This window comes from Physeter macrocephalus, chromosome 2 (assembly GCF_002837175.3).
Source record: "Physeter macrocephalus isolate SW-GA chromosome 2, ASM283717v5, whole genome shotgun sequence".
NCBI classification, from domain to species: Eukaryota; Metazoa; Chordata; class Mammalia; order Artiodactyla; family Physeteridae; genus Physeter; species Physeter macrocephalus.
The window spans coordinates 5,227,794-5,239,036 of record NC_041215.1 but is presented as its reverse complement, the minus strand read 5'-3'; the positions used below and the strand labels follow the sequence as shown (position 1 = coordinate 5,239,036).

At 49.1% G+C, this 11,243-nt stretch overlaps 1 protein-coding gene across 1 annotated transcript in view; it reads right to left on the bottom strand.

Annotated features, from left to right (window-relative positions):
* NSG2 (neuronal vesicle trafficking associated 2) overlaps positions 1–11,243 on the bottom strand; it is a 61,355-nt gene that overhangs the window by 2,606 nt on the left and 47,506 nt on the right. The window contains exon 4 of the mRNA XM_007107842.2: positions 2,928–3,038. Within this exon, the coding sequence (XP_007107904.1) occupies positions 2,928–3,038 (111 nt within the window). The remainder of the gene's footprint in view (positions 1–2,927; positions 3,039–11,243) is intronic.

Sequence of the window (11,243 nt, the reverse complement as noted above, 5' to 3'; positions counted from 1 at the left end):
ATGAAGGAAGAAATGAAGGAAGGGAAGGAGGGAGGGAGGGAGAGAGAGAGAGGAAGGAAGGAAGGGAAAGAAAGAGAAAGAAGGAAGGAAGGGAGAAAGAGAGAGAAAGAAAAGAAAGAAAGAAAAAGAGAGAGGGAGGGAGGGAGGAAGCTGATGATGATACTAATTCAAGGTCAACATCCTCTGCTTACTGACTGTGGGGTTACAGTAGACACTGTTGGTAGCTCTTTACCTGGCTGATTCAGCCATCCCCTAACTCCTTCTCTGGGCCATTGCCTGCAGCCAATTGCTGTCCATTTCGTTCCCTTGATTGGATAGTCGTAACTCTTTTCTCTTATACCAAAAGCCTTGGTTCCTGACAACATTAATATAATTATATATTTGCATTATCCTACAATATATATCAAATGGTCACAAAATAACAGCAATATTATGAGTAAGAGTTGGACTACTGAAGGAACTATAGGATTTCTCTGTGTCCTTAGAATATATTCCACTGAGGGTGTACAGTCAATATACTGCATTCTACAGTCATTTGGAATATTTATTTTCTTGGTAAGTTTATGTTCCCAACTTGATATACAGCTAGATTTTAGCTTGTTTTTAATTTCAGGAATTATTTTTTATTTATTTATGTTGACAGACACATCAAACGTTGATACACATCAAGGACGAATGTATAGCAAGATATATCCAGAGAAGCCTTGCCCCCCACCCCTATCCTTTCTGTTCCCTCCCTGCCCACCTGAGTCACCATTTTCCTTAGTTTTTTAAATTTATCCATCCAGAATTCCTTTCTGAAAATAGAAGTAAACATCCCTGACCTCCCCTTTTCTCACTCAGACGTAGCACCTTTTTCTCTTCTCTACAATCCTGGAGGGTGTTCTGTGTCCATGTCTGGAGCCCCGCCTCACTCATTTTCACAGTTGTTTGAAATGCCATTGTGCGGATACATGATAGTTTATTCCACTGTCTCCTACTGACAGTTGTTGCCAATCTTTCAGAACCTCAGCTTCTAACAACTAAAATTGTCATCTTAGGAAGTCATGTAGCAGAACCAAAGGACATGTGTTTTTAAGACAGAACAGTCCCCATTTGATTCCCTCACTTTGAAACATAACATCTGTGATGTCTTAGAAAACTCATAACAAAACGCTCTTAATTCTCCGTTTCCTCAGATGTAAAATGGGGGCAATAAAACCTATTTTTCAACTGAGATACTGTTTATGAAAATGTCTAGGAAGCGGGTGACATATAATGGGTACTCAGTAAATGGTAATATATAAATATTCGTTTCAGCTCTGAAATGTTATTACCACTAACATTTGTCGAGAGCCCATTCTCTAGCAGGCCCTTTGCTGAGCGATTTTACTTAAATTTTCTCCAAAATCCTGTGGGCAGACATTATTGACGCCCATTGCAGGCGAGAAACCTGAGGCTCAGAGGGGCGAGGGGATCCCCGGGGCTCATGCAGCCAGTGCAGGGTTTTTTTGTTGTTGTTTTGGGGGTTTTTTTGCGGTACGCGGGCCTCTCACTGTCGTGGCCTCTCCCGTTGCGGAGCACGGGCTCCGGACGCGCAGGCTCAGCGGCCATGGCTCACGGGGCCCAGCCGCTCCGCGGCATGTGGGATCTTCCCGGACCGGGGCACGAACCCCCGTCCCCTGCATCGGCTGGCGGACTCTCAACCACTGCGCCACCAGGGAAGCCCCCAGTTCAGTTTTGCAAGGGAAGCAGCACTATCAGAGCGAAGGTGACGGGGAAAGGGCCCCGCTGCAGGATTGGGGGAGGCCACCTCACAAGCTCTGCCCCCTGTCTTCAGGTCTCTGCAGGAATAAGAAAGAAGCCAGCAAACCAGAAAGATTCACACCTAGGCAGAGTGCTCTGGAGACGGAGCAGTCTATTTGGAGCAGGAGTGAGCTCTCCCAGATGCGGATGGGCAGTCCGAAGAGAGGGCCATCTGGGAGGAGGCCCTCTACTGCCTACTTGAGACCAAGTCCTTCCTGCAAGCCTGAAAACTCCTTGCCAGACATATATGACTTGTTTTTCTTGTAAGTAATTTTTTATTTCATATCAAAATTTATTGTGAAGATACAACTTTTTAGAAAATAATTTTAGATTGCCACCATCAGTTTTGTTTTGGTGTTACTTATGCATTTCTTTCTACTAACTTTTTTACATATTTCAACGCCTTTATTGAGTGCATAAAGTTTTCTTTTTTATTGAGGTATAGTTGATTTACCATATTTTATAAGTTTCAGGTGTATAATTTCATGAGTCACAATTTCTACATTTATAGTTAGTATAAAATATTGGCTATATTCCCTGTGCTGTACAACATATCATTACAACTTACTTATGTTACACATAGTAGTTTGTACTTTTAAATCCCCTACCCCTATCTTGCCCCTCCCTACTTCCCTCTCTGCACCGGTAACCACTGGTTTGTTCTCTATATCTGTGAGTCTATTCCTTTTATGTTATATTTACTAGTTTGATGTATTTTTTACATTCCACATACAAGTGATATCATACAGTATTTGTCTTTCTCTGTCTGACTTATTTCACGTAGCATAACACCCTCCAAGTCCATGCATGTTGCTGCAAATGGCAAACTTTCATTCTTTTGGTGGCTGAGTAGTATTCCGTTGTATATATGTACCACGTCTTCCTTATGCTTTCATCATGGATGGACACTTAGGTTGCTTCCATATCTTGGCTATTGTCAATAATGCTGCTATGGACATTGGGGTGCATGTATCTTTTCAAATTAGTGTTTTCATTTTCTTCGGACACATATTACATTTTAAACAGTCTGTAGGGAGGTTGCCATACCCAGAATTTAAATGTCAATGAAAAGAAGACATTGATAAACCCTTTAATTGAAGCTGACAGTCACCTGGGCCACTCCCCTGCCAGAAGCCCCTTACCTTATAGACAAATCCTTCTGGGCAGCTGTGGTCATAGGTGAAGGCTTTGTAAACCACCAGGAACACGATGCAGGCGAGGAAAGCTAGGGCCAGGCTGACGAGGATGGTGACCTGGAGAAAACAAAACAGAACCCGCCAGCCTCAGCTTCCCTGCCTTCAGTCCACATGGTGCAGCCTTCGAAACCCAGAGCCGATAGGCAGGCTGGTATGTTAGAAAGAGTAGGGGGTGGCCGGGGGCCCAAAGAACCAGCTCTGTGTCAGCTCTGTCACCAACTTGGACCATGAGCCTGACGAAACCATCTGCAGTCTTTGGGCCTCGGTGTCCCCTTCTTCCAGAAACTCTTGGAAGCTCCGTCTTGGCCCAAAGTGTGATTTCCACCCCCTCCCCATTTACTTTTCCTGTTAATTCTGTGGGGGCCGGGGGATGATCATTAAGCCCTCACTTACGGTGCTCCTGCCTTCCATCGCCTCCCTCCCTGCCACTGCTGAATTCCAGTCTCAGGTTTCAATGCTTATTCCACCTCCATTTGGATGTCCAGTACTCACCTGAAGTGTGTTCTCAAACCAAACTCCTGCCCCCCCTCCCATCCCAAACCTGCTCCACCCCCTGCATTTTTACCCATCTCAGGAAATGTCAACCCCACCTTTGCAGTCACTCAGGCCAAAAAGTTTGAAGTCATCTCTGACTCTCTCTTTTTCTCACATTCTACGTCCTAGCTACCAGCAGAAGCTGTCATTTCTGCCTTCCAACACATCCATAATCCAATCACTTCTGACCCCCTAAATCATCTCTTTTGTGGCCAAAGCCATCATCACCTCTCACTTGCAGTACTGAAACTGCCTTCTAACTAGGGGCCTCCTCGACCCCTACATGTATTCACACGCAGCAACCTGAGAAGTCCATTCAAACTTGAAGTCAAGGCATGTCCCCTTCTCTGCTCGGAAGCATCTAATGTTCTCCAAATTGCTCATAGTGAAAGCCCAACCCCGAACCATTATCAACAAGTAAGCTTTAAAAAAAATACAACACCAAACAAACCGAAGTCACCATCAGGATTTACCGGAAAGGACTAAGTAGCTAATTTCAGAGGCACCTCCAGGTTTGCACTGGCCCCATCCCACCGCCTGTGTACAAAGTGGTAGGGTAACCCCCATGATGCTGGGCACCTAGTGTTATAAGCAGTCTTTTTTCAAGTTATTTTTAAAGCTGGTGGGCTTTTGAGTCAGTTGGCCTGGAAATATGGTAGAATTCCTATCATGGTGGGAAGGCTTATTGTGATTCAGAAGAAAAATAAAATCAACTCGGGGTGGGGGGCGTCCCTATCCCATCTCCTTCCCACCTCAGGACATGGTTTATAAGGACAGGAGGAGATGGGATTCTACATTACTCCAAACGGAGTCATTTGTTAGCAGCTGTAAATACTGGATGGAAGGAATTTGAAAAGGAAAAGAGGAAGATGGGTGTGGGAGACGTCCATCTGAATCCTATGGGCAGACACTGTCCATGAGAAGTTCCTGTGCATGTGTGTGTATGAAGTTTTAGGATGATGTGCTATTGTGATGTAAGAAATATATCTATATGGTCTTGTTCCCGGTTCCTGGCACAGAGCTAAAACACTTGTAATTTCCTAAGTGATAAGATCAGGGTAGCAGCATCTTTTGTTGTAATATTTGGGTTTTGTGCCCAGTTCCTGAAATAACTCCGATCCATAAAGGTGAAAGGAGCAGCTTCTATTTTTCATAACAACCCCCTTTCAACTACACCTGAGTTAATGTTATGTTATATTATGTTATGAGGTGACTTTTGGAAAGTCCCTAAGGATGGAGGCTGGTTGCCGGAGGAACTAACCACTGATTGGAGGGTTGTAACTTAACTGCCTCCCCAACCTCCAGGGAGGGAAGAGGGGCTGGAGATGAAGTTAACCACCCATGGCCAATGCTTTAATGAATCATGAAGCCTCCAGAAAACCCTAATCGAAGGGGCTCAGAAAGCTTCCAGGTTGGTGAACAAGAACACATCCATGCCCCTCAGGGTGGTGTACCCCAAACTCCACTGGGACAGAAACTCCTGTGCTCAGGACCCTTCCAGACCTCACCCCATGTATCTCCTCATCTGGCTTTATCATCTTTCATAATGAACCAGTAATAGTAAGTAAAGTGCTCTCCTGAGTTCTGTGAGACATTCCAGCAAATCACTGAACCTGTGGAGGAGGTTGCAGAAGCCCCCAGTTTATAGCCAGTCAGTCAGAAGTTCAGATGTCAACCTGAGATTTGTGACTGGCATCTGAAGTGGAGGCAGTCTTGTGGGACTGAGCCCTCGACCTGTGGGGTCTGTGCTGACTCAGGACAGTTAATGTCAGAGTTGAGTTAAGTTGTAGGAAATCCAGGCAACTGCCACCAAGAATTGGAAAAGTGCATGGTATGGAAAAAAAAAAAAAACCACACATTTGGTGTCAGAAGTGAGAGTATAGAGAAAAAGCGTTTTTTCCTTTTACATGGTGACACAAAAAATTCAGTTCTAAACTACTGTCCACACAGTGTGCTGTGCACCCTCTCCATTCACATCCCAAAGCCTCAGCTGCAGCCTGTTATTCACTCATCAGCCTCCTCCCCAGGATTAGGGTGGTGACAACATGGGGTGAGATGGCACAGAGGTCAGACTGGAGTCACCAGTCTGATGTGGAGAGAGATGGAGATGTCAGAGGCCAGAATTTGGAGCAAGAGGTGCCCCCAAAGACGCATACACCCCTTAGAACCTCCAAAGATAGTATTTGATTAGTACAGGGACAGGAGCGACCCAAGACCACTACTCATTGCTGAGGACCTAAGAACACCCAGTCAGCAGGTGTTTGGAGTATAGATGTAAAGAATTTTAAATGCCCAGTTTTCCCAATAGCCAAAAGGTAGAAAGAGCCCAAACATAATCAACTGATGAATGGATAAACGAATTGTGGTCTATCTGTACAATAGAATATTATTCAGCAATAAAAAGGAATGAAGTTCTCGTACAAACGTGGATGGTCTCGTACAAATGTGGATGGACCTCGAAAACGTGCTAAACGAAAGGCCACATACTGTATGATTCCATTTGTACAAAATATCCAGAATAGGTAAATCCATAGAGACAGAGTGCAGACTGGTGGTTGCCAGGGGCTGGGATGTGGGGAATAGGGAATGACTGCCAATGGGGATAGAGTTTCCTTTTGGGGTAATGAAAACATTTTGGAACTAGATCGAGGTGATAGTTGCACAACATTGTGAATGTACTCAATGCCACTGGATTTTTCACTCTACGTTCTCAACTTTATGTTATGTGAATTTTACCTCAACTTTCTAAAAAAATGCCTGGAGCTCCGGCTGACTTTGTCAAATGGACCTTAAACTCCTGCTAGCATCCCCTCATCAGAGCTGCCCCCAAGACTGGGACAGACATGCTCACAGTCACCTCCATGGTCGCAGACCTTGAACATGCAAAGGAAAAGTCGAGAGCTGCAGCCCGCCCTGCCACCACCTGATGCAGGATCTGGGGGAACCCGCAGAGAGCTCCCCTTCCAAATGACTCCATACAGCCCCAATCTCCGACTGAGCAGAGAGCCAGGCCTCTTCACTGACTCGGAAGCAGGACAAGACTCCAGCTTGGGCATCCCCAGGCAGGGCTGGATGCTTCTCCTGGTTCCCAGCAGGCTGGTGATGGTGCTGGGAGCTGAAGCAGGGCCCGGCAGGCTGGCTGTGAGACAGGTTCCCTTTATGGTGGGTTTTTTTTGGTGGAGGGGGGGACCTCTTTCATTCCTAACAGCTCTGAGTTAACAGCCTCCACCTAGGAGGGGCAGGATCTGAGTCACCATAGCACTCCTATGGCTTGACGGGGTGAGCACAGCAAATGTTTCTGAAAAAAGAAAAGAGAGGGAGGGGAGGAGAGAAAGAGGGAGGATCCTAAAGGATTCAGTGCTGATGCCTAGATGGCCACCACCCCAGTGGATTCTGATGTATCTGGTCAGGGATGGTGGGTCCAGGACACTGTCCAGGTGATTTTAATGTGCAACCAGACATGAGAGCCACTACTCCAGTATGACTGTGTATGAGGGTTCTTGAGCTTAGAATCACCTGGGCAGGGTTTTAAGCAACCCTGTTGCTCTGGCTCCATCTCAGACCAATTACATCAGAATCCCAAGGCAGTTGCTGTGTGCAGGCAAGTATCCAGAAGAGTGCGGGACACAGACCCCAGGCAGGGTGGCCTATATGACCATCAGAGTCAAGGTCTGATGCTGACTGAGACGCCAGGGGTGCAGCCCACCTCACGGCATTCTTCCGAGCAAGGCTAACTTCTGCCACGTGTTCCATAGCCCCAGAACGAGGGTGATGGGAGGCCGTTTTAGTCAAAGATAAGTCTGCCTCCCCGCCCTGAATCTTGGTAACTTCTGCAACAACTAGAGGTCAGTCATTCCTTAAGAGCCTGTGGAGGTCAGAGAGTTCAGGGCTGTGAATCGGGCACAAGCCCTCCCTCAAGGCTTCACAGCCCACAGGGCGGGGGAGAGGTGGACAGGAGGACACAGGCACTTGTAACACAAGGGTGGCACCATGAGTGAGGACATCAGCACAGGGGGCTGCTGGACCTAACCAGCCTGCGGGTGGGGAGATCAGGGAAGGCCTCCTGTGGGAGGTGACTCCGAAAGTGACTTCAGGGAAGAATGCCAGGATAGGGGAGGAAGAAGGTTCTGAGCGGGGGAGTCACACCTGTCACAGTGCAGAAGCTGGGGCTGTTCTGGAAACATCATATGTTTTGTCACGTCTGGTCTGGAGGATGCAAGTGAGGGAGAGACAGGCCTCGGGCAATGGGTAGGTAGGAAGAGAATAGATAAGGAAGGACCAAGCTAAAACTCGGGCTTTATCTCCAGGGTGGCAGAGAGCCCCTGAAGGTTTTAAGCGGGAGAATGACAGGATTAGAATTACGTTTTGGAAAGATGGTATGGTGGGGGAAGGGAGGAGGGAGGTGGACATGGAGGCAGGTTTGCAGGGGCAACTCTGGAGGCAGGGAGGCTGATGCACCAGGACATATGCCCTAAATAGGCCAGACCTGGGGCTGTAAGGCTGGAAGGGGTCAATGGCTTGAGAAGGCCTGGGAGGTGAGCAGAGTGCTGTGAAAAGGAAGGCGGAAGGGGCTTGTGACTCCCGGGAGGAAAGAGGATGTTGAGCTGGGTCTGGATTCCTATTCTTTTTTTTTTTTTTGCGGTACGCGGGCCTCTCACTGTCGCGGCCTCTCCCGTTGCGGAGCGCAGGCTCCGGACGCGCAGGCTCAGCGGCCATGGCTCACGGGCCCAGCCGCTCCGCGGCACGTGGGATCTTCCCGGACCGGGGCACGAACCCGTGTCCCCTGCATCGGCAGGCGGACTCTCAACCACTGCGCCACCAGGGAAGCCCTGGATTCCTATTCTTAATGACCGAGTCAGTGTTGGCTGTTGGCTGGGGTGGGCTGGGGAGACCAAGGTTTCTGATTGGTTCCAGGGTGAGATTTTTCCTGAAGGCGGGTCTCCGTGGGGCATCCTGAAGCTGGCCTCTCCCTTTCCGACAGATTAGATCCTTGGAAGTCAGAGGTCCTAGTGCTTGGTCCCTGCAGCAAAGCTCCCGATGTGGCAGGGGAGCCCCAGAGGACCCGGGAGAGCAGTCCCCACTTCCCCCGCTAGAGCACCTCTGAACGTGAAAGCCAGCAGCACATTGATATTGATTGACTCAGTTTATATAACCTCGTTGCCTGGAAACATTCTAAAGCCCTTGGCTTTACCTCCTGAAGGTAACAGCCTGGGATTAGAAATAAACAAGTTCTCGATGCTGATTTGAGTGTTTCCTTCGAGATTTGGTCCTCCCTGCTCCCCGTCTCCCTGCTCACCCCTTCATTCACTCAGCACATGTTTATTAAAGGGCCCACTGTGAGCCAGATGCCGCCATACAGCAATCGGGAGCTTACGGCAGGGAGAGGGTCAGACGCCGAACTAGCAAATCACCAAATAAATAACTTCAAAACAAGACCACAGCAGGATCTGGAACAGCGAATAGGAGGGGAGCCTAGGATATGGTGGGGCAGGGGTGGGAGAAGGAGCCCACACAAGAAGACCCTGGGCCAGAGCCACCTAGACTGAGGCACAGCCCCAAACCCCTAAAAAGAAGAGGAGCTTGGGGTCTCAGTGGACCTGGAAGAAGCGGTCTTAGTGAGATGGGAGGAGGGGCAAGGGGGAAAGAGTGCTGAGGTGAGGCCCTATAGGCCTTTGGAGACCAAGATCACCCTACTCCTGCCCAGGAGAGGAGCTTCCTCCTCCAGCTTCCATCCGGTGCTTTCCAGGTAATGTCCTGCTCAGCCTGGCCTCCCTCTGTCACCCTCCAGCCTCTTAGGCCACCGCTCCCTGGCTCACAGTTTCCCCTCCAGCCACCCCCCACCCCCAGGCTGCTGAGGGCTCCTGCTGTCATGCTTATCCGTGCCTTGCCCAGCCCTGGAACACACCATCCCCACTACCGTGTCCCTTCCTCATCAACCTCCTGGTCCAGCCCTGGGGCCCCCTCCCTGAACACCTGATCCTGCCCTGCTCTGTAACCTGGGGCCAGCTTGGGCTGCCCTGATGGAACCCACCATGTCGTCCTTACCTCCTCATACCTCTGAACCCTCCCTCTGCTGGGAGGGCATTGGGCAGGCAGCAATCTCATCCTTTCCTCTGTACCCAGCACCATGACTCCCACGGTGGGGGAGACCCGTAAACATTTCCTGAGCTGAAATGCTGAACTGACTTAAGACCTGGAGGATGAACACACCCATATACACATGCACACACACACATGCACACCCCTTCTCCCCACATACACACACGCAGACACTCAACCTGGTCCAAACCACATCACGTGGGATGGGGTGGGGCACTGAAACATCTGTACTTCTCCGGCCCCGAGTTTCAAGCCCTTCCACCACCCGCCCATACACATGCTCAAAATAAAGTACCTTAACCTTGAAAAAACTCAGGGTTTAGGTTAGCACCAGCTAAGACCTGCCCAAGATCTCTCCTCCAGCTTTTGAGCATAGGTCAGAGAGAGAATAGAGGAAGAACTTAAAACAGAGTGTGCAGCCAGGGTCTCTGGTGAAGGTGCACTGAAATGGCAGTCATCGTGACCGCCCTGTGATCCACACCTCCATATAGTGACAATAGCAGCAGTAGTGGTGGTCACAGTAACAAAAGGTGCTAAGAGCTATTGGAAGCTTACTGTATACTAAGATCACCACCATCATATGAAGAAAGTAGAATTCTTAACCCCATTTTGCTGATGGAGAAACTGAGGCTCTGAGAGGTTAGGTGACTTGCTTCAGGCCCCACATTTAGTCAAAGATAAGTATGAACAATGCTTCGAGGTACCTCAAGGGCACCTTGAACTCACCATGCCAGAACCAGCCTGCTGTCTTCCCCTCAGCTGTGGTGGGAAGCAGCTCTGCCCACTTGCCTCTGGAGCTTGCCCTCCTGCAGCCAACCCTGCCATCCCTCCCTCCCACTTTTCTCCCCAGCCCCACCCGTCAGCCACCAGTTCCCGGAGCTTCTGCCTCTGGTGTGGTTTGTTCATTTCTCTCCACCATCTTCATCATAACCTCCCTGGGTAGGACCGTCATCACCTCACCCCTGCATGCAGCGGCCTCCCTGCTGCTCCCCTGGCCTCCAGCCTCCCAGCTTCTAGACCACCCTAGACTTTCTAAAAAGCCAACCTGAGCATGCTGCTTCCCTGGTGAATGAGCCATCACACCTACAGGGTCAAGTCTGAACTCCTTACAGAGCAGACAAGGCGCTTCCTGATGGAAACTCGATTTGCCTCCTCGGCCCCAACCCCTCCACCCGCTGCCTGATGGCACCCTCATTTCCCCCACCTCTAAGCTCCTGCACCTGCTGGTCCCTTTGCCTGGAATGCCAGCTTCCCCTCCCAAGTCCATCAAGCTCCTGCTCATCCTACACCCAGGTCAAGTTTCTTCTCTTCCCCAGAGTCTTCAGGTAGTATTTAGCCACTGCCCTGTCTGCTCACTGCTCCTGAGACACTTTTCCCAGAGCACTCTAATTAACCACCACCTGTATGCCTCCCCACCTAAGAGGCAGTGTGGAATAATAATACAACACACTTCCATTTACTAAGCACTGATTGTGTGCCAGGCACTCTTCTCAGCACTGGACGTGGATTTATTCTTTTTTTTTTTAACATCTTTATTGGAGTATAATTGCTTTACAATGGTGTGTTAGTTCCTGCTTTATAACAAAGTGAATCAGCTATACATATACATATGTCCCCATATCCCCTCCC